Genomic DNA, 21,180 nt, shown 5'->3' with positions numbered 1-21,180 from the left:
CAAAGGATGGATGCAATTTTGTTTTGTAACTTACAAATTTGATATATATGCAAAAGCCATAGAACTTTACAATTTCTGCCAGAATCCGTAAACTTGGAAGTGTCTTAGGTGTCCCTTTCCAGTTTTTAAAAAAAAAACAACCAAACCCTTCATGTGCATAATATATTTTCTAGAATAATACAGTAATAACTGAGATATTTCTCATTATTAAAGGCCACAAAATAGGTTTATCTTTCTATATACGTATCAAAAAAACAAAACAAAACAAAAATTAGGACACTTGGGAATCTATTTTTTATGACAGGAAGGTCCACTAGAGAATAAACTGCTACATGTAAATCTCCACAGAATTTAAAGAGGGCTCCCCCGTAAGATGTTTTCAGACATTTTATCAGAAAGTTAGTAGTTACCCTATTCTACCATCTACTAATCTTAACACTGAAAACACTACCTGCATTCCACTAAGGACGCGTGCCCTTTTCCTTGCAGACCCTGACACACGGAACAACCATATGTAAACTTTCTCTCTTCTTCTTTTTAAAAATCTTGTGCCTGTACCTGAAATGTATTCCTCTTCTTTTCTTGAAGGGATGTGGCAAACTGCAGTTCAACTGGTTAGAAATGTTTACTTTCTTGACCTAACCAAGAGTTGGTCTCTGTAAACTAAATATAATACTATACTGGCAGCTGCTAAATATGCTCAGGAGAGAGAGAAAAGGAGAGGAAACATTAATTGCACTCACAGATATGGAGGAACATTGCTGACACTGCAAAAGTCTTTATAAAATTTCTAGCAATGTGGAGTAGTTCAGTTAGCAGTGTGTTTTTATGAGCCTCTAATACCAGGTTGGTGTTAGATTTCAAAAATAAAAATATTTTAGCTACCCCATCTAAGTTCCACAGTAGTCAAAGTATCCATACATCCGTTCAAGTATCCACAGAATCAAATTTAACACTGCTTTAAGGACACTGGCAACAAAGAGGTTCATTATTAGATATTCATAAAGTTAAAGGGCCAGAGCCTTACTCTTATGTAAATCAACACCCACAGAATCATCTTTGAATCTACGTCACCATCACCAGAGCAATCTCACCAATTCCTCACCTGCAGCAGGAGGATGCTGGCCACTAACTGTTGGTAAATCCAAAGAGCTATCAGACATGACATGCTTAAGATCTCCTCCCACATCAGCCAATTTCATGTCAAACTGAACAGAGAGTGCATCTTCAGAGTCCTCCTTGCCAACACTGCTGCCACCAATGGAAGGGAGATCCAAGGACTTCACTGAAGCTGAGTCTTCTTTGGTGTGCCTAAAAGCCACTGCTTTCTCTCCCAGGGATTTGTCCGAGCTCATGGAAGAAAACTTACTGGAGTGGAAGTCAGCAAAATCATCATCACTTTTTCCTGAAGGAGTGTTATCTTTCAGGTCTTCACCGCTTAGTCCAGATCCTTCCAGAGAGAGTTGTTTGAAGACATCGTACTTGGTAGACGGAGCAGTGGAGTTCTGCCCGCTCCTCCCTGTGCTGCCCATGTTGCTGGTTAGAGAAGCGGGACAGGCTTCCTCTTTAAGGGCATCATATTTGTCATCTGCCTTTTGCTCAGATGAAATTGAACTGTTACTGAAAGCCATAAAATCTGCAAAGTCATCCTGTTCCCCACCAGATGCTAGACTAGAATACTCCCCAAAAAGGTTGAATTCTCCAAAATCATCGGCCAAACCAGAAGCTTTAGTGGATGTCAATGCTGTCATAGTTGCAGCAGAACCTGTTGGCTGTGGTTGTGTGGAAACGGACTTTGATGTGCTAAAAGCAGCTGAAAAAGATAATGGTTTCTCGATGCTGCAGTTAGCTGAGGAAAACATATCTAGCTCTGCTAAGTTCAGAGGATTTTTCACTTGTGTTTGTTGTTTCTGTTGTATAGTTCCTGAGGGGAAGGATGCTGGAAAAGTTTTGTCTTTTGTCGGTGGCTCTAGTGGTGATATGCTATCGGCTGTTTTAAAATCGGTGAAACCATCATCAGGTCCTGCAGATCTGAATTCTGCAAAGCTTTCTCCTGAAAGAAAAAACACAGCCAAATAAAGAAGAATGCTGAACTGAAAGTGACACAGTGCTCAGCACATTAAATGGCAAGCGTAACTTTACTGATTTTCCCCACTGGCTTGACGTTACTCAATTACAGTTTAAACCCTATCAAATGACGTGTTTATTTCCACACTGAAGTCTAGTGATTTTGCTCATGCTTTTAGTGTGGAATTTCCCCTAGCTCCAGATCCTTCACCTGGACAACATCACAGCTCTCAAGACTTTTGTTTTTATGGTTAGCTAATCAAGGATGGAACAGAATAAAAAACAGGTGCTGGGTGGTGCCTGTGACTCAAAGAAGCAGGGCGCCGGCCCCACATGTCAGATGTGGCGGGTTCAAACCCAGTCCCAGCCAAAAACTGCAAAAAAAAAAAAAAAAAAACAGGTGCTGGAGGTTCCCTAAGAGTATATTAAAATATTGGCCCTCTGGTCAGGCACAGTGGCTCACATCAGTAATCCTAGCACTTTGGGAGGATTGCTTGAGGCCACAAGATTGAGATGAGCCTGGGCAACACAGCAAGGCCAAGTGGTACGTGCTTGTAGTTCAAGCTACCTGGAGGCTTACATAGGAGGATCGCTTTAGCTTAGGAGTTGAGGCTGCAGTGAGCCATGATGATGCCACCACACTCTAACCTGAGCAACAGAATGAGACCCTGTCTCAAAAACAAATTAACAAAAAATATATATACACACTCCACCTTTAAAGATAAAACATGTTACATGGTAAAAAAAAAAAAAAAAAAACAACCCAAATCAGAGGTATCAACGAAATATTACGAGAAATCCTATATCTAATACTCAGGATATACAACCCTTGGTTCAACTAGGCACTTAAAAAATAACATTAGATAGTATGTAGCCTTGCTCAAGTATTTTTTGATAAAAATTTTAAAAAAGATATTTATTTAATTGCAAAGCATTCTGGCTAAGGGCATATTTTAAAGCAGCTCCTTATACTAAGAAATAATCTGAATCTCACAGAAAAGAATTCGTGAGCACTTGGGCTTTTCTTGAAATCCACCATCTCACTATACCAATGAGCAACCTACTCTTATTAATTAAAATTCCAAGGGATCTGAATAGCCCCGGCATGGTGGCTCAGGCCTGTAATCCTAGCACTCTGGGAGGCCAAAGCAAGAAGGCTACTGGAGCTCAGCAGTTGGAGACCAGCCTGAGTAAGAGTGAGACCTTGTCTCTACTAAAAATAGAAAAACTAGCTGTGCGTAGTGGTGCACTCCTGTAGTTCCAGTTATTAGGGAGGGTGAGGCAAGAAGATCACTTGAGCCTAGGAGTTTGAAGTTGCTGTGGGCTATGATGATACCATGGCACTCTACCCACTGTAACAAAGTGAGACCCTGACATAAATAAATAAACAAATAAAATAAAATTCAAAGGGATGTGAATAAATACCAACTCTTTTAAGTTTCAGAAGATATGATTTAGACCTTAGTTTATACTGTGCTACTGAGCACAGAGTTACTGACAGCATTTTATACTTTTATTTCTTGGTTAGAGAAAACAAGTACTCATAAATAGTTAAATAGACTTAATCAAGACATTGATAAAAATCTAGGCCTATGATTTGTGTGTGTGTGTGTGTGTGTGTGTGTGTGTGTGTGTGTGTGTGTGTGTGTGGTTTTTGGCCAGGGCTAGGTTTGAACCTGCCACCTCTGGCATATGGGACCGGCACCCTACTCCTTGAGCCACAGGCGCCGCCCTAGGCCTATGATTCTTAATAATGGTCTCTACACTTCACTCATAGGTATGATGTTAGGGATACGGATGAATTCAGTTTTCTAATCGTGTTTAAAGGTCTACCATAAAATCTACTAAGCTATACGAGGTAATGAAGAGATAAACCAAGTATAAATACAGTTATAATAAATAATATTATTTATTGTTAAAAAATACAACTGCCATTTCTGAAGACTTAGAAATTAAGATATAAGCTTTAATGTCCTCACTCATTTTTTAAATTCTGTGTTTGTCTAAAAATGTAAAAGCATATGAAACATAAAAATGTACTTATTTATTTATGTTTTTTGAGACAGATTCTCACTATGTCACCCTCGGTACAGTGCCATGGCATCACAGCTCACAGCAACCTCAAACTCTGGCGCTTAAGGGATTCTCTTGCTTCAGCCTCCCAAGTAGCTGGGACTACAGGTGCCTGCCATAACACCCAGCTATTTTTTTGTTGTGGTTGCAGTTGTCATTGTTGCTTTAGCTGGCCCTGGCCAGGTTCGAACCCACCAGCCTCAGTGTACGTGGCTGATGCTGTAACCATAAAAACGTACTTTTTGGGCGCCGAGCCCATAAAAATGTATTTAAAACCAAAATTCAATTCTTTTTTTTCTTTTGTAGAGACAGAGTCTCACTTTATGGCCCTCGGTAGAGTGCCGTGGCCTCACACAGCTCACAGCAACCTCCAACTCCTGGGCTTAAGCGATTCTCTTGCCTCAGCCTCCCGAGTAGCTGGGACTACAGGCGCCCGCCACAACGCCCGGCTATTTTTTGGTTGCAGTTTGGCCGGGGCCGGGTTTGAACCTGTCACCCTCGGTATATGGGGCCGGCGCCCTACCGACTGAGCCACAGGCGCTGCCCCCAAAATCCAATTCTTATAATTGGCATATAACATAATGTATGTTTTAAATATACTTGAAAAAAAAGCACTGAAAAATAATACAAGCTGGTTTTTCCTTCTAATGTTACTTGACCAATGGATTAGCGTAATTCATCACAAAGGAATCCATCTAATCCATGTAATATTAGCAAAATTTTAGAAAGAGAGGAACAGCATTTATACTTCCTGCAATTTACGTTTGTAAGACATACCACCAATAAACTAAAGTCAATTTCACAAACTGACAGGACAAAGTTATGAAATTTTTAGAAACAGAATTTTAGATAAGTATATCACTGATTATTTCTGAAAATGAAAAGCTAATAAGCCAATTTTACCATAGCCTAAATTTTAAACGAAATTCTCTGTGAAATTGACAAATTTTGCTCCCCCCCCCGCAAAAAAAAAACACCACAGCAAACTAAACTTACTGATAAACTGTAAACTTTTCCATTAGAAATGTAAGCTGAGTGGATGGGTTAAAAGGAAATAAAAATAAAACTGGTGGGTTTACAAGTTCAAAAACAAAGGGAACATTGTGGCAAATGAATTAATTGTTGTCACTGGAAGCTTGCCTACCAGAGGCACATTAAGTCTATTATTTCATGGGTAGCTTTTCAGTTAACTTCTCAATTCTTATAAGTTTCCCTCTCTGTCAGTTTTTAGGCCTCCAAAATCTCAAAAGAGGCTACTTTTTGCTAATACTTCAATAGTGTCCCCTCCTTATTAGAACATTTTTCCTTATTTATGGCTTAAACTGTAGAGGTAGAATAAAGGAAATATTATTAAACTCTACCATTCAGTAACCTAAGAAATCCACAGCTCTGAATATAGTAAGATTGTTCATAAATTTTAAGATACTAACATACTTTGATGAAGCCAAGCCAAAGTATTTTTAAATTTTTTTAGTAACTCATACATTCATCCCTAGCCAAGGCAATTTTAATGAGAATATAAAAAGATATCATACTATTTAGGAAAAGAAAACATATTCTCTTGAAATGAACCAAGTTGACAACTCTACTTGGAAGATCTTAGAATTAAAGTTAAGATAGAAATAATGCTGGACACAATGGCATGTGCCTATAGACCCAGCCACTTGGGAACTGAGGCAGGAGGATAACCTGCACCCTGGAGTTCAAGGGATCCTCCTGCCTCAGCCTCTCAAGTAGCTGGGACTATAGGTGTGCACCACCTTGCCCATCTAATCAAAAAAAATTTTTTGTAAAGACAGGGTCTCCGTATGTTGTCTAGGCTAGCCTCATACTCCTGGCCTCAAGCAATCCTCCCACCTCAGCCTCCCAAAGTGCTAGGATTGTAAGTGTGAGCCACCATGCCCAGCCAAAAAGTACAGTTTCCCACCATACTTGCTTTATTAATCTTCTCTACCCTTAGTAGAGGGTAGAAATAAATGACAGCTGGTGGCTGTTCCAAGTTTGAGCATTTAGTACACAAGGTAGAATGTGGTACTGTTCCCAAAAGGAAATCCTCATGAGAGTACATACACTTCATAGAATGTATGGTTAAGCTTTGGAGAACTCTACACATTATGTTTATAGTAGAATTTAACCACAAACATAACTTGTAGTTTTTATGTACATGGCTCTCAAATTATGCTGTATTCCTTTTTACCATAAATCTTTCTATCAGAGAGACAACCACACATGCACACAAACTCTTCCTCCTCTTTTTTCTCATTAAATTATAGCCAATCTTGAAAATCTTGTACAGAGGTAACTGAGTTGAACGTAAGCAAAGTATAGTAACTGATTGCCTTCCTGGATGAGTGACCACATGATTAAATATTGATGTCAGCGTCTTTGAACATATCAAGGGAGTGTTGTTTAGCTACTGCTTCTGTTTGAAATGATGCTGTGTTTTGGTGTGGCCCAAAGCTTTGAAGGGTTACTTGGCATCCCCTTTCTTCCACAGAGCTCCTACCATCCAAACATGATGGATTTGGTAAATACTAGTTAGGTTGAGTCTTGCTTGCCTCTACTTGGTCATCTTTGTATAAATGTAATGTTTTGCTTATTTGTTTTTAAATGCTTTTAAGCCAGTGTTCATGAGAAGTGAGTACGTATACCTGTGTAACCAATGAAGGCAATCCTATCTAAGAAGGTGCATTTCTGTTTTTTTTTTTTTAGACAAGAGTTTCACTCAGTCGCCCTGGGTAGAGTGCCCTGATGTCATAGCTCATAGCAACTTCAAACTCCTGGGCTCAAGAGATCTTCTAGCCTCAGCCTCCCAAGTAGCTGGAACTACAGGCACCTGCTGCAACACTCAGCTGTTTTTTTTTTTAAGAGCCAGGGTCTTGCTCTTGCTTAGGCTAGTCTCAAACTCCTGAGCTCAAGCAATCCACTTGCCTTAGCCTCCCAGAGTGCTAGGAATACAGGTGTGAGCCACCGCACCTGGCCTAAGAAGGTGCATTTTTTTGAGACATAGTCTCACTATGTTTCCCTCAGTAGAGTGTTATGGCATCACGGCTCACAGCAACCTCAAACTCTTGGGCTTAAGCTATTTTCTTGCCTCAGCCTCCCAAGTAGCTGGGACTACAGGCACCCACTACAGTGCCCGGCTATTTTTTTTTGGTTGCAGTTGTCATTGTTATTTAGCAGGTCCAGGCTGGGCTCAAATCTGCCAGCCTTGGTGTATGTGGCTGACGCCCTACTCACTGAGCTATGGGCGCCAAGCCAGAAGGTACATTTTTTTTTTGAGACAGAGCCTCAAGCTGTCACCCTGGGTAGAGTGCTGTGTCATCACAGCTCACAGCAACCTCCAACTCCTGGGCTTAAGTGATTCTCTTGCCTCTGCCTCCCAAGTAGCTGGGACTATAGGCACCTGCCACACGCCCAGCTGTTTTTTGGTTGAAGTTGTCATTGTTGTTTGGCAGGCCCGGTCTGGATTCGAACCCGCCAGCTCTGGTGTATGTGGCTGGTGCCTTAGCCACTTGAGCTACAGGCGCCAAGCTTTTTTTTTTTTAAGACAGAGTCTCAAGCTGTCACCATGGGTAGAGTTCCATGGTGTCACAGCTCACAGCAACCTCAAACTCTTGGGCTTAAGCGATTCTCTTGCCTCAGCCTCTCAAGTAGCTGGGACTACAGGCACCCGCCACAATGCTCAGCTATTTTTTTTGTTGTTGCAGTTGTCGTCGTTTTAGCTGGCCTGGGCCAGTTTCGAACCTGACAGCCTAGGTGTATGTGACCAGTGCCCTACTCACTGAGCTATGGGCGCTGCCCAGAAGGTGCATTTTTTCTTTTACCAGAGCTGTGTCATACCATTTCCTTGGGCCCACTGTTGGAAAGGAGAATCAAGCCTCACAAAATGCCTTTTTAATTATATCCTCTAGTATTATAAATATTAAGACACTACTACATTATACTTCTCTGAGTGTAAAACATCTTGTACCTGCTTTATGCTATGTAGTTGTGACTGTGCCTTGCCAGAGTTGTTTTTTATGCCATTATTCTAGAATGTTTTCTTTTCAGTGATTGAGAAATTATAAAAGGAAAATACTGCCAGGTACCACAACACAGAAAAAAAATATTGAAAAGTTAAAGACTAGTTGCAGCCTCCTGCAGTCCACCAATTCTGCACGGCTAACAGTTCAAGTCTTGTTGAACATTATGGTATAGTAGTCACAGTTCTCATTTGACACAGAAATCTAATTTGACTTGCAGGCTTCCAGTGAAAGGGAATATACCACCTTCAGAGGAAATTGTACTGATTTGGGATTGGCCCTAAATTTTAGGAAATAATTTCCATTAACTAGACAGGGTCCTCAAACTTTTTAAACAGGGGGCCAATTCACTGTCCCTCAGACCGTTGGAGGGCCGGACTATAGTTAAAAAAAAAAACAACAAACTATGAACAAATTCCTATGCACACTGCACATATCTTATTTTGAAGTAAAAAAACAAAATGGGAACAAATACAATCACACTGTCTCATGTGGCCTGTGGGCCGCAGTTTGAGGATCCCTGAACTACCCTGTTTCCCTGAAAATAAGACATCCTCCGAAAATAAGACCTACTTACAGGAAAGATAAGATGTCCCCTGAAAATAAGACCTAGCGCATCTTTGGGAGCACACCTTAAAATAAGACACTGTCTTATTTTTGGGGAAACAGGGTAGATATTTGCCTCCTTATCATGTCCAGAGCCACAAAAAGTCTTACCCCTCCTCCACAAGATAATCCCCCACTCAGTAGCTATCACAATATTTACAAAACATAGTAACTACCATTTAAGGCAGTGGTTCTCAACCTTCCTAATGCCCGCGACCCTTTAATACAGTGCTTCACATTGTGGTGACCCCCCAACCATAAAATTATTTTTGTTGCTACTTCATAACTACAATTTTGCTACTGTTATGAATCGTAATGTAAATATCTGATATGCAGGATGTATTTAGGGGACCCCTGTGAAAGGTTTGACCCCAAAAGGGGTCATGACCCACAGGCTGAGAACCACTGATTTAAGGTTTTCTGAAAATATTTAAATACCTATTATAAAAATCTGTAGAGGACGCCAAGAGCCAGACGACCTCTGAGCAAGTTGATTTACAGCTGGGGGCAGAACCTCGGTGTCCGCAGGTGCTGGTTGCGGAGAAAGAGCCCAAGCCCCTGGTGATCCTTGGGCATTTAGTCATTGTCTAATACTCCCCTCACCTGTCTTGTACTATCTCAATAAAAGGCTACTGCTCGGGGCTACCCTGCAAGTTTGTACTTCTGATCCGCGTCAGGCCTGGTTCCTTCCTGCGGCGATCGAGACCAGCCGATCAAAACCATAGGGACTGCAACAAAAATCACTACTATACCATATATTTTATTTATTCAGTTTTTTTCTCCCAAACACATACACATAAGAGAGAAAAAACAATAGAAGGTTCAGAAGTATCACTGAAAAAACTACTAAGATAAAATATCTTTTGCCGTGTGAGATGGCTCATGCCTTTAATCCTAGTACTTTGGGAGGCCAAGGTAGGTGGATCACTTCAGTTCAGGAGTTTGAGACCAGCCTGAGCAAGAGTGAGACACCATCTATAAAATTAGTCAGGTGTTGTGGCAGGTGCCTGTAGTCCCAGCTACTCAGGAGGCTGAGGCAGGAGGATCACTTGAGCCCAGGAGTTTGAAGTTGCTTGGCTATGATGCCATGGCACTCTACCAGGGCATGTGAGACTCTGTTTCAGAAAAAAAAAAAAAACTTTTATAAAAAATAGAAATAATTTCTCCAAAAACTTACCTAAAGGTTTATTCTCTGTTGTCTGCTCGAGTTCTCTGAAAGCACTGTATTTATCACCAGACTCTATAATGGAAAGACAGGAGAGCGTGATTAAAGTTAGAAACCTTGAAATCACAGGTCAAGGAAGTAAGGCAGATCGAGTTAACTGAATACACTTAACACGTAGTATAAGGATTTTACCCACTTAACATAAAACACCACCACTTAAAGATTCATACAATTTAATTAAATGTTACATTTATGAATTTATGAATTGCTTTTACCTCCAAGTGGAATAGCATTTTCAGAGGACTTTTCAGTTGCAATTCCTTTGAAAACAGCATATTTATCCATTGAAGCTAATGCTTTAGTTCCAGAAAGTGGCATCAACAAAGGAGCACTAAAAGGGAAAAAGAAACATGTCTCAGTGACCACAATATGGAATCCCTCACTATCAAATAGGAGCAGCTTAGAACTAAAATGGCAAACAGGTATCTAGTTAAAACTCATGGCTCTCTACTTTAAAACTTAGAACCCCTCTCCACCACACACACACAGTAGAAACTCCGGAAGCTGACCACCCAAGGGACTGTAACAAGCTAGTCAAAATATTTAGGTGGTTAACATAAAAACTAGGCCTACTGTACTGATATGTACACATGGCGCATGTCTGGTCTATGAAAATTAGGTCAACTTCAGGAGGTGGTCAACTATGGAGGTTCTACTAAACACACACATAGAGTTTATATATACATACCAACCATATATGACTAAAAACAATGCCCTTTTTCTTGGGGAAAAATTAAAATATGCTAGAAATAATTTTTTTCTTTCTTTCTTTTTTTTTTTTTTGAGACAGAGTCTCATTATGTCACCCTCGGTAGAGTGCCATGGTGTCAAAACTCACAGCAACCTCAAACTCTTGGGCTTAAGCGATTCTCTCACCTCAGCCTCCCAAGTAGCTGGGACTACAGGCACTGGCCACAATGCCCAGCTATTTTTTTTTTTTTTTGTATTGTAGTTGTCATTGTTTTTTAGCAGGCCCAGGCCAGGTTCAAACTTACCAGCCTCAGTGTATGTGGCCAGCGCCCTTAACCACTGAGCTATAGGGGCCAAGACAGTAATTTTGTTCTTGATTAGTTGAAGGATAAGGTCCATGCTCTCTAAGCACCTTTTTAAGCCATAAAACCAATAAGAATGGCAATGGAAATAGGGTATAAAAGAATGACAACCTTTTACAATTTTAACTTGTAGTTCATAAACTACAAAAGTGAACTGTTCCAAATATGTATACTCAATATTTTAAAATAAATGATATGAACTTGATATAATTTATTCTCTCAAATAGCTTGAGAGAGCAGAGGTGAAATAGTTAACATAAAAATCTATTTATGAAATGTTGTCAAGCCAAGATGTAAATTATTCTTCTTTTGATCATACTGCATTGCTTACTGCCAGAAGTTCATACATCTGATAAACAGCAGTGGAGTTAATACAATTTGCATTTTTACAAGCATCACATCAGCGATTCCAGAAGCTATCTTCGTAGAAAATAACAATCACTTCAAAATTAGATAAAGATACTATAGCCTGTGGACGTATTTCTCCCTGGATGGAAAAATAGTGTAATGAATAGTATCTGTGTGGGTAATTCTTGGGAAGGCTTAAACACACTATGAAAGCATTGCTTCCCCCACCCGGCACTTCCCTTATCAGACCCAGGCAGCTCCTAGGAAGAACACTCTTTACATATGAATGACTACATTCCACCACTAGTTTGTGTCATTCAATACCATACATACAAGTTATATAAACAGATTTTTACTGAGGTTTTTGCCCTGCAGCAAAAATCTTTCCACAGTCGTTTAAATCTTATCATCAGTGGCAAGCAAGGTAAAAACCAGGCTCTAGCATCTGCATCCTAAAAGGGGTCCACAGAGCTTTAGGACTTAATGCCATTCGTATCACTACCAAATAGCTACTACATATCGGATCATCTGTACACTATCGGTTTATTACACTATTGTTTTTTTTTTTGAAGTTCTATGATGAATTAAAATCAAGTTCACTGTACAGAACGATACACAGGGATCAAGGTAATTTAGTGTCTTAGGAAAAAACCTACAACATTCAATGATCCATTTGTTTTAAGTGATCCTCTGACTTTAGCTCTGTTCTTTTAAAGCTCATTGGTAATTTTATTTTTTTAAGACAGAGTCTCACTTTGTCACCCCCGGTAGAGTGTTGTGGTTTCATAACTCACAGCAACTTCATACTCTTGAGCTCAAGCCACTCTTGCCTCAGCCTCCTGAGTAGCTGGGGCGACAGGCACCTGTCACAATGCTTGGCTGTGTTTTAGAAGATGGAGTTTTGCTCTTGCTCAGGCTAGTCTCTAACTGGTGAGCTCAGGCAATATACTGGCCTCAGTCTCCCAGAGTACTAGAATTACAGGCATGAGCCACTGTGTGTGGCCCCTCATTGGTAAAACTTTTCTACTAAATCTGACATTTAATGAAATGTTATTAATTTAAAATTATATTCAGAGAACTGGAAAAAAATAAAGGATCCTCAAGGTAATGAAGTGTTGTTTATTAAAGTCAACAAAGTAAAATTCTATAAAAAAAAACTATGACTCAGACTATAATTTTATGCATACTATAAATGAGTATTTTGTTCCAATTCTTTCTCTAAAGTTATTTAAAAAGCCACTGCAATCACCATAAAGTGTTTAAGCCAGTTATATATAATAGTTTTATCCATTCCAAACATGAAAACAGTTATTTCTACTCTTTATTACTAATGAAAGTACTCAAGCAAGAGAGGCATATTGTTTTTAAATTTAAGAGCCTGCAAGTAAGACTAAGAATTTGGTCACCAAAAAAGTATTTTATGATGTCTTTAGTGAAACCATTAATATTTGAATCACTTCATATGGGTGGGTTAGTTTTACTTACTTGCTAACGCCCCTCAATTTAAAAAGAAATATTTTGATCTCAGCAAAGTAAAACAAACTAACCCCAAACTCCCATACCTTAACCTTTTCTGAACTCTTCTTTTTTTTTTTTTTAATTTAAAAAATGTTTCTTTTTTAAATTAAAACAACAGGGTCATACTCTTGTTGCCTAAGCTAGAGTGCAGTGGTGTCATCTTAGCTCCCTGCAGCCTCCAATCCTGAGCTCAAGCAATTCTCCCCCACTCAGCTGCCTGAGTAGTTGGAACTATAGGCAGATGTCATTACACCCAGCTAATTTTTCTATTTGTTTGTAGAGATGGGGTCTTGTTATGTTGCCCAGGCTAGTCTTGAATTCCTGGACTCAAGTGACCCCCCCCTCCAAGTGGGGTACAGTGGTTCATGCCTGTAATCCTAGCATTCTGGGAAGCTGAAGCAGGAGGACTGCTTAAAGTTAAGCATTTGAGACCAGTCTGAGCAAGAGCCAGACCCAGTCCATACTAAAAACAGAAGGAATTAGCTGGGTATGTTAGCGTGCACCTGTAGTCCTAGCTACTTGAGATTGCTTGTCTCAGAAATTTGATGTTACAGCAAGCTAGGATGCCACTGCACTCTAGCCGGGGCAAAAGAGTGAGACTTTAGCCTCTGTCTCAAAAAACCAAAAAATACCCACCAAAACCCTAAAACCAAATGATCCTCTCATCTTCGACTCCCAAAGTGCTGGGATTACAATAGGAAAGAGCCATCATGCCCAGGCCCCTTTGAACTTTTTATTGTATATGTTATGTTTGCTTTGTGGATTATTCCAGACTCCTCAGTGCCTGGCACATAGTGCTTTCTGAGTGGACAACTGGATGATGTTGCTGTCTTCTGAAACCTTCATGTCTTAGGAGCAGGCTCAACTTTCATCTCTCCTCTGACATCCAGTTATGCACCGAGTCTAACCAATTTCTCACATATGAACTGTTCAGGGTGTAACTCTAAATCCAGAGTACCTATCATCTCACAACAGGATTACCATGGCAATTGAATTTATCCCATACACAGCAGCAAGAATCACTTTCTTTTTTTTTTTTTTTTTTGTAGAGACAGAGTCTCACTTTATGGCCCTCAGTAGAGTGCCGTGGCCTCACACAGCTCACAGCAACCTCCAACTCCTGGGCTTAAGCAATTCTCTTGCCTCAGCCTCCCGAGTAGCTGGGACTACAGGCACCCGCCACAACGCCCGGCTATTTTTTTGGTGCAGTTTGGCCGGGGCCGAGTTTGAACCCGTCACCCTCGGTATATGGGGCCGGCGCCTTACCGACTGAGCCACAGGTGCCGCCCGCAAGAATCACTTTCATCAAGCCACTTCTTATTCCTAAAATGCCTTGTAGATTATGCCGTAAGTCTTAATAAGGCATCCCACAACGGGTGCTGCCCTTGACTAATGTCATTTTCTCACAGACTAACAATGCTCTCTATCCTGGTCTATTCCTCATGCCTAACTTCCCTTTTATCTCCTCGGACAAATAATGCCCACTTTTTGCTTAAAAATACCACCCAGGCTGGGGACAGTGGTTCATGCCTATAATCCTAGGGCTCTGGAGGCCGAGACAGGAGAATCCCTTGAGCTCAGGAGTTTGAGACCAGACTGATCGAGAGCAAAACCCTGTCTCTACTAAAAAGAGAAAAATTAGCCAGGCATGGTGGTGTGTGCCTACCAATCCTGGCTACTTGGAAGGCTAAGGAAGGAGGACTGCTTGACCCCAGAAGTTTGAGGTTACCCCAGCAGTAGGCACTCTAGCCTGAGCAACAGAGTGAGACTCTTTCTCAAAGAACAAAAAACAAAACAAAAAAACTAGCAAGACCAGGTGCCATGGCTCATGCCTATAACTCTAGTACTTTGGGAGGCTAAGAAGGGAGGATCACTTGAGCTTAGGAGTTTGAGACCAGCCTGAGCAAGAGTAAGACCCTGTCTCTGCTAAAAATAGAAAAATTAGCTCAGTGTCATGGCATATGCCTATAGTCCCAGCTACTCCAGAGGCTGAGGCAGGAGCATGGCTTGAACCCAAGAATCTGAGGTTGCTGTGAGCTAGGCGAATGCTGTGGCACTTTAGCCTGGGCAACAAAATGAGATGCTGTCTCAAAATAAAATAAACAAACAAAAAAACCCCCAAAACCACCCAAAGTGGTCTCACTTAGGCTTAGCTATTCAGATCACAATTTAATACATCTTTTTAATTTTTTTTAATTAACAAAAATTTTTTTTTTTTTTTTGGAGATAGGAGTCTTACTCTGTTACCCTGGGTAGAATGCTGTGGCATCATAGCTCAAGGGATTGAGCAATCCTCTTGCCTCAGCCTCCAGAGCGGCTGGGACAAGCAGGCATGTGCTGCTACGCCTGGCTAGTTTTTCTATTTTTAGTAGAAACAGGTCTCACTCTTGCTCCGGTTCGTCTCCAACTCCTGAGCTCAAGCAATTCACCTGCCTCAGCCTCCTAGAGTGCTAGGATAAAGGCAGAGCCAGTGCACTTGGCTAATACATCTTTTATAAAAAAGATTTTTATAAAGGCCTCAAGCCATCCTCCCACCTGGGCCTCCCAAAGTGCTGGGATTACAGGTGTGAGTGACCATATTCAGCAACACATCTTTTAAAACAAACTCACAATATGAAATACAGAGTATCATAAAGTAGGGAATTCATTATATTAATACACACATATATATACATACACTTAAGGACTAATCCTAAGAGAATTTTATCATATAATATAAATATCTGGATTAGACTAAGTAAGCTTCTTCAAAGCAGGAATTGTGGTTTCTGCTTCTGTATTTCTTGTGCCTATCCCAGTATCTGACATATAGTAAATGCTAAATAAATATCTGCTGAATGAATAAATGAACAATGTGTATGGATTCTTAGATACAAGGAAAATATTTTCATTCCAGGAAAACATGGAAATAAGTCAGAACTGTATGTAAAAGAAACATCTGCAAAGTATAGCTAGACAGGAAAGTAAATATTAAAGGGGGAGATAATACTGGGCAGAATTGCTAATATCCCGTGTATTTCGGGTCTGGTCGCCATCTTAAAACTTTCTAATCCTAAATCTTGATTTCGTCTACTGTAAGAGAATTTTTGCCTAGGGGAATGAACCACCAAGTTGATAAATTCAGGTTACAACCCACATACTACAATATATTCATCAACAAACCTTTATTAATTACACAGCACAGGCTAAACACTGCATATATGAACAGGGAAGATAATCTTTAGATACTTACAGCCTAGTAAGGGAAACAGGTAATCCAGAAACTGTAATTAGGGCACAGATATTCACAGGCACTGTGGCAGTAAAGGAGGAAGAGGCCGTAACTCATGTCGGAGCCACCAGCAGATTGCTAGAGAGGGGTTAGGAGAAACTGCCTATATATATATATATATATATATATATATATTTTTTTTTTTTTTTTTGCAGAGATAGAGTTTCACTTTATGGCCCTGGGTAGAGTGCCGTGGCATCACACAGCTCACAGCAACCTCCAACTCCTGGGCTTAGGCGATTCTCCTGCCTCAGCCTCCCGAGTAGCTGGGACCACAGGCACCCGCCACAACGCCCGGCTATTTTTTTGTTGCAGTTTGTCTGGGGCTGGGTTTGTACCCGCCACCCTCGGTATATGGGGCCAGCGCCCTGCTCACTGAGCCACAGGCGCCGCCCAAAACTGCCTATATTTTGCTGACTTTTTTTTTTTTTTCCGGCCGGGGCTGGGTTTGAACCTGCCACCTCCAGCATATGGGATGGGCGCCCTACTCCTTGAGCCACAGGTGCCGCCCTATTTTGCTGACTTTTGAAAATGAATTCTCTCTAGAGAGAGAACAGGAAAGGGTACTGCAGTCTGAGGAAAACAGAAAGTATAAAGGCCTTTAGCCTGAAAAAGTATGGTCAGTTTGGCATGGCTGGAGAAGCAGCTGTGGGGAAATGGCAGGAGCTGAGAGAACACAGGAGCAACATTACACAACGCTTTTTCCACACCAAGCAGAGCTGAGAGTTCATGGTGGTAAAGGAGAGAGAGCAGAGGCAAAAATAGAAAACATGTTTTTAATTTGGATATGGTGACACCTTTCACCATATGACTGGTGACTGGCTATTGTGACACCTTTCGCCAAGGAAGGCAACAATAATTTAACAAATTTTTATTTGGCTTGGGACAGGAAAACAATGAACTTAATTTTATGTAGTGAATTTGAGATGCTTTGGGTCATTTATATAGAGGTTCTTAGATAAAGCAGCAGTACATATAAACTTTGTTCAAAGGAAGAGCTCCGGACTAGAACTATGATCATGTGTCTCTAGGGTTAACAGTGTATGTGTTGGCGTAGTGGTCTCGGGAATTCCAGTACTCTATAGTCATATTGAGCACATATTTCTTCCATGTGTTACTTACGTACGTTTGACATTTCTTAAAATCAGAATCATCTCTTTTTCTAGTTTATAATTCTCTATAACGTCTATTCCTTAGTTTTTGCTAGGTGTGTGCAGGAAGAGTTGAGTAAGTGGTAATCAAGTGGTTAAAATGGAAGAAGACGAAGGTAGGTGCATAAACATGAACACAAGAAATAGAGGTCATATTCAGACAAAAACAAATTCCAAAAATATACCAAAAGAACTCATCTTGCTTACTCTGTGTGTTCTTCTCTGTGGAAGAAATATCTGAATATGTAAAAAAAAAAAACAAAAACCTGAGATAAGATGGTGTTGACAACATACTGACTGAATCAGTTATTATACCTAAAGGGTAAGGGGGTACATAAAACATGAGAGAGACGTTTATGCAAGTGTCTGCGCAAACAAACAGAGAACTGAAGCCAATAATGGGACACAGAAGTGGACATAAATAATCATATTTAGAGCTCTAAATCATGACATTTATGGAAGATTAACAGGATATTATATTATAAAAATACAAAATTATGTTCTCTGACTAAGAAGCTTTTCAACAGCTGAAGACTAGGATCTAATAGAAGAACCTGAAGTCATCACTGCACTGATGCACTCAGCTATAATAACTTAGGCTCGGCACACACAAAAACAAAAATATTGCAAGCAGGTGTGTATCAGGAGAAAAGAGAAGAAGCTGAAGTCTAAAGTGTACAAAGGGGAGGGAGTTTTGAGAAGGAAAAGGATAAAGAATGAATAATCAAAGAAAACGATTACAGTAAGGAATCAACTTCTATATTTCTTTCACTGTACTTGGCCTTCTTATTGCGGATACCTCTTTCTTAATGATTACATACAGTGTTAAATATATTCAATTCTTTTCTACCTGTTTCCATGCTGGGAATGATTTGTTTTTGAAGAAGCAGGCAACTCTTGGAAATCATTGAATGAGTCATCAAGGGATCCTGACTTAGAAGCATCTTGAAAATCCTGGAAGTCATCTTCTTCTGGCTTTACCACCTAGGTTTATCAAACATAGTTACAGTAAAAGCATCAAATTGATAAAATAAGTAAACAACAAATCTTCAACTGTCAACTCAAAGACTGTCTTTAAATTTCTCAATTTGTACCTAAGAACAAAGACCTAATTTAGAAGAACACACTTAGGTATAACATCAACTGAACTGCTTAAGGTAGGATTCCTCTTTTGTATTTTTATTTATTTGTTTTTTCTTAGGATATAAAAGTATACCTTTATTTTATATTGGAGAGAGGGAAGTGAGTGGGGGGGGGGAAGTCATGAGAAAGACAGAGAAGAGATCTCTTTTGTATTTTTAAAAACCCTCTGGTTCTGGTTCAAATGGTACAAGTCCAGTTTAAAGAGCTATACATTTTGAAAATAGCTGAATGACGAGCATTGGCTTACTGAGAGAGTGGCATCTTTAAAAAACATTTTATGCATATCTGTAAATTACAAAGGTGACACAAGGTCATTCTAGCCAATCACCTACATGTACAAAGTGAACAGTGAACACTGACTCCTAACCCTACACTCCAGAAGTTGAGTATTGTTAAGAATTCATTTGTCTTATAGAATGTATAAAGTTCTTTTGTAGAACTTATTTTTTATTTTTTTAAATTTTTCCAGCTGAAACTTTGTACTTTTAGAAAAGGTAATTATATAACAAGGACTGATCTTTAGGGATTACCTGGAACATGCACAATTTCTTCACTTACTTGGTTTGCAGGGTAAGTTGGCATGAAGCCACTGGAAGCCTGGGCTGCAGCTCCCCCAACTGGTCCAACAAGGTTAATGCCCATGACTGGCTGTCCCAGGGTGAGGGGCATGGAGCCTCCAGGGCCTGAAGGTATCACAGTCGGCTGACTCACTGGAGTAGGCAGAGTCATAGGAAAGCCACTTAACGTCGGAATAGGAGCTGCTGGGAACTGGTTTAAAGCATCAGGGCTTATGGCAGGAACACCCCGCTACAAAAAAACAGAAGAAAAATGGAAATACTTTAGGTGGACTGCAAACCACATACAATCTAAATCTCGCAAAGAGAAACCTAAAGGTTTCCACTCTGACTTTCCCAAAACTCATGATTTTGATATAAGAAAAAAGTTACAAGGTCAATGAAAATCTGATACTTAGGCTAGGACAGGGAATGTTAATATATTAAATGTTTATTTATTTATTTATTTGAGACAGAGTCTCACTTTGCCACCCTTGATAGACTGCCGTGGTGTCATAGCTCACAGCAACCTCAAACTCTTGAGCTCAAGCAATTCTCTTACCTCAGTCTCCCAACTAGCTGGGACCACAGGTGCCCACCCACAACACCCAGCTATTTTTAGAGATGGAGTCTTGCTCTTGCTCAGGCTGGTCTCGAACTACTAAGCTCAGGCAATCCACCTGCCTCGACCTCCCAGAGTGCTAGGATTATAGGCATGAGCCACTATGCCTGGCCTTATTTAAAGTCATTAAATAAAGGAATAATGTGCTAGTATGTAACTGTACTTTTTGAAGTACTGTATCCTGAAAATGTTCTAATGTACATTTTAATGTACAAGGTGTTCTACAATGTAGTAAAGAAAGGATTCAGTCTTTCAATTTATATTAACATAGTTATTTACTTGTATTGTTGTCTAGGGTGTGCAGTGTCATGATCATAGCTTACTGCAACTTCCGATTCCTGGGCTCAAGTGGTCTACCTGCCTCAGCCTCCCAAGTAGCTAGGACTACAAGTGTGTGCATACCATCACACTCAGCTATTAAAAAAATTTTTTTTTATAGAAATAGGGTCTTGTTGTGTTGCCCAGACTAATCTTGAACTCCTAGGCTCAAGTAAGACTCCACCTTGGCCTCCCAAAGTGCTGGGATTAGATGTATGAGCCACTGCACCCAGACTAAATAAACTTAAAAAACATTGCCTACCTGTGTTACTGCTATCATGGCGAGAACGGTATAAAGTTCTTCTTTAGTAAGTTTGCCAGGTGTAGTTCGATTAGCTAAGGCCCATATCTGTCCAAGAGTTTCCCTGGGAAGTCCAGATGACATCAGAATGGGATAAAGTTTAGCAGTGTCTATTCCAGTTGGAGTCATTGTGGTTTCTAAAATTTTCTTATAGGCATCTATTAAAGGAAAGACCAGATTATAAATGTAAACATATTATAAGTGATTGATCTTTTTTGTTGTCATTGTTGTATATAAGAATAATCTTAAATCAAAGTGCTTTAATAGAACTGAAGCCACATCAGGGTTTGAACTGCTGGAAAGATGTTCTGGTGGGAATATTCAGCAGATAATTAGAGTCTGGAACTTAGATGACAAGTTGAGGCATGATCCTAAAAATAAACATTTAGAACTGAAGGTAAGGGAAAATCTTACAATTCAGTAGAAGATTGTAGTAGCAAGATGAGGGTGGTAAAAGCAGATGCTTAAGACTTTAAAAGTGCAGTTGCAGAGTAACAATGGTGGGAACAATGTGTAAATAGAACAGGAAGCAAGAATTACATCCAGAGCACTCTTCTGACCTAATGAATTAAAGGCTGTGAGAGAAAACACCACTGATTAAGGTGCTATGGAAATAAAGCCTTCATATTAAGACCAGAATTCGGGGGCGGCGCCTGTGGCTCAGTGAGTAGGGTGCCAGCCCCATATACCGAGGGTGGCAAGTTCAAACCCAGCCCCGGTCAAACTGCAACAACAACAACAACAACAACAAAAAATAGCCAGGCGTTGTGGTGGGCGCCTGTAATCCCAGCTACTCGGGAGGCTGAGGCAAGAGAATCACGTAAGCCCAAGAGCTGGAGGTTGCTGTGAGCCGTATGACGCCACGGCACTCTACCGAGGGTGGTACAATGAGATTCTGTCTCTACA

General features: G+C 40.2%; 1 protein-coding gene across 15 annotated transcripts in view; it reads right to left on the bottom strand.

Annotated features, from left to right (window-relative positions):
- SYNRG (synergin gamma) overlaps positions 1-21,180 on the bottom strand; it is a 95,516-nt gene that overhangs the window by 38,052 nt on the left and 36,284 nt on the right. For all 15 annotated transcript variants that reach the window (XM_053570269.1, XM_053570259.1, XM_053570262.1 and 12 more), the window contains 6 exons: positions 20,236-20,432; positions 19,038-19,286; positions 18,187-18,320; positions 10,212-10,327; positions 9,949-10,011; positions 1,106-2,053 (listed from right to left, as the gene is read on the bottom strand). In XM_053570269.1, coding sequence (XP_053426244.1) covers positions 1,106-2,053; positions 9,949-10,011; positions 10,212-10,327; positions 18,187-18,320; positions 19,038-19,286; positions 20,236-20,432 — 1,707 coding nt within the window. The remainder of the gene's footprint in view (positions 1-1,105; positions 2,054-9,948; positions 10,012-10,211; positions 10,328-18,186; positions 18,321-19,037; positions 19,287-20,235; positions 20,433-21,180) is intronic.

Source organism: Nycticebus coucang, chromosome 18 (assembly GCF_027406575.1).
Source record: "Nycticebus coucang isolate mNycCou1 chromosome 18, mNycCou1.pri, whole genome shotgun sequence".
NCBI lineage: Eukaryota > Metazoa > Chordata > Mammalia > Primates > Lorisidae > Nycticebus > Nycticebus coucang.
This window is presented reverse-complemented; position numbering and strand designations above follow the sequence as displayed.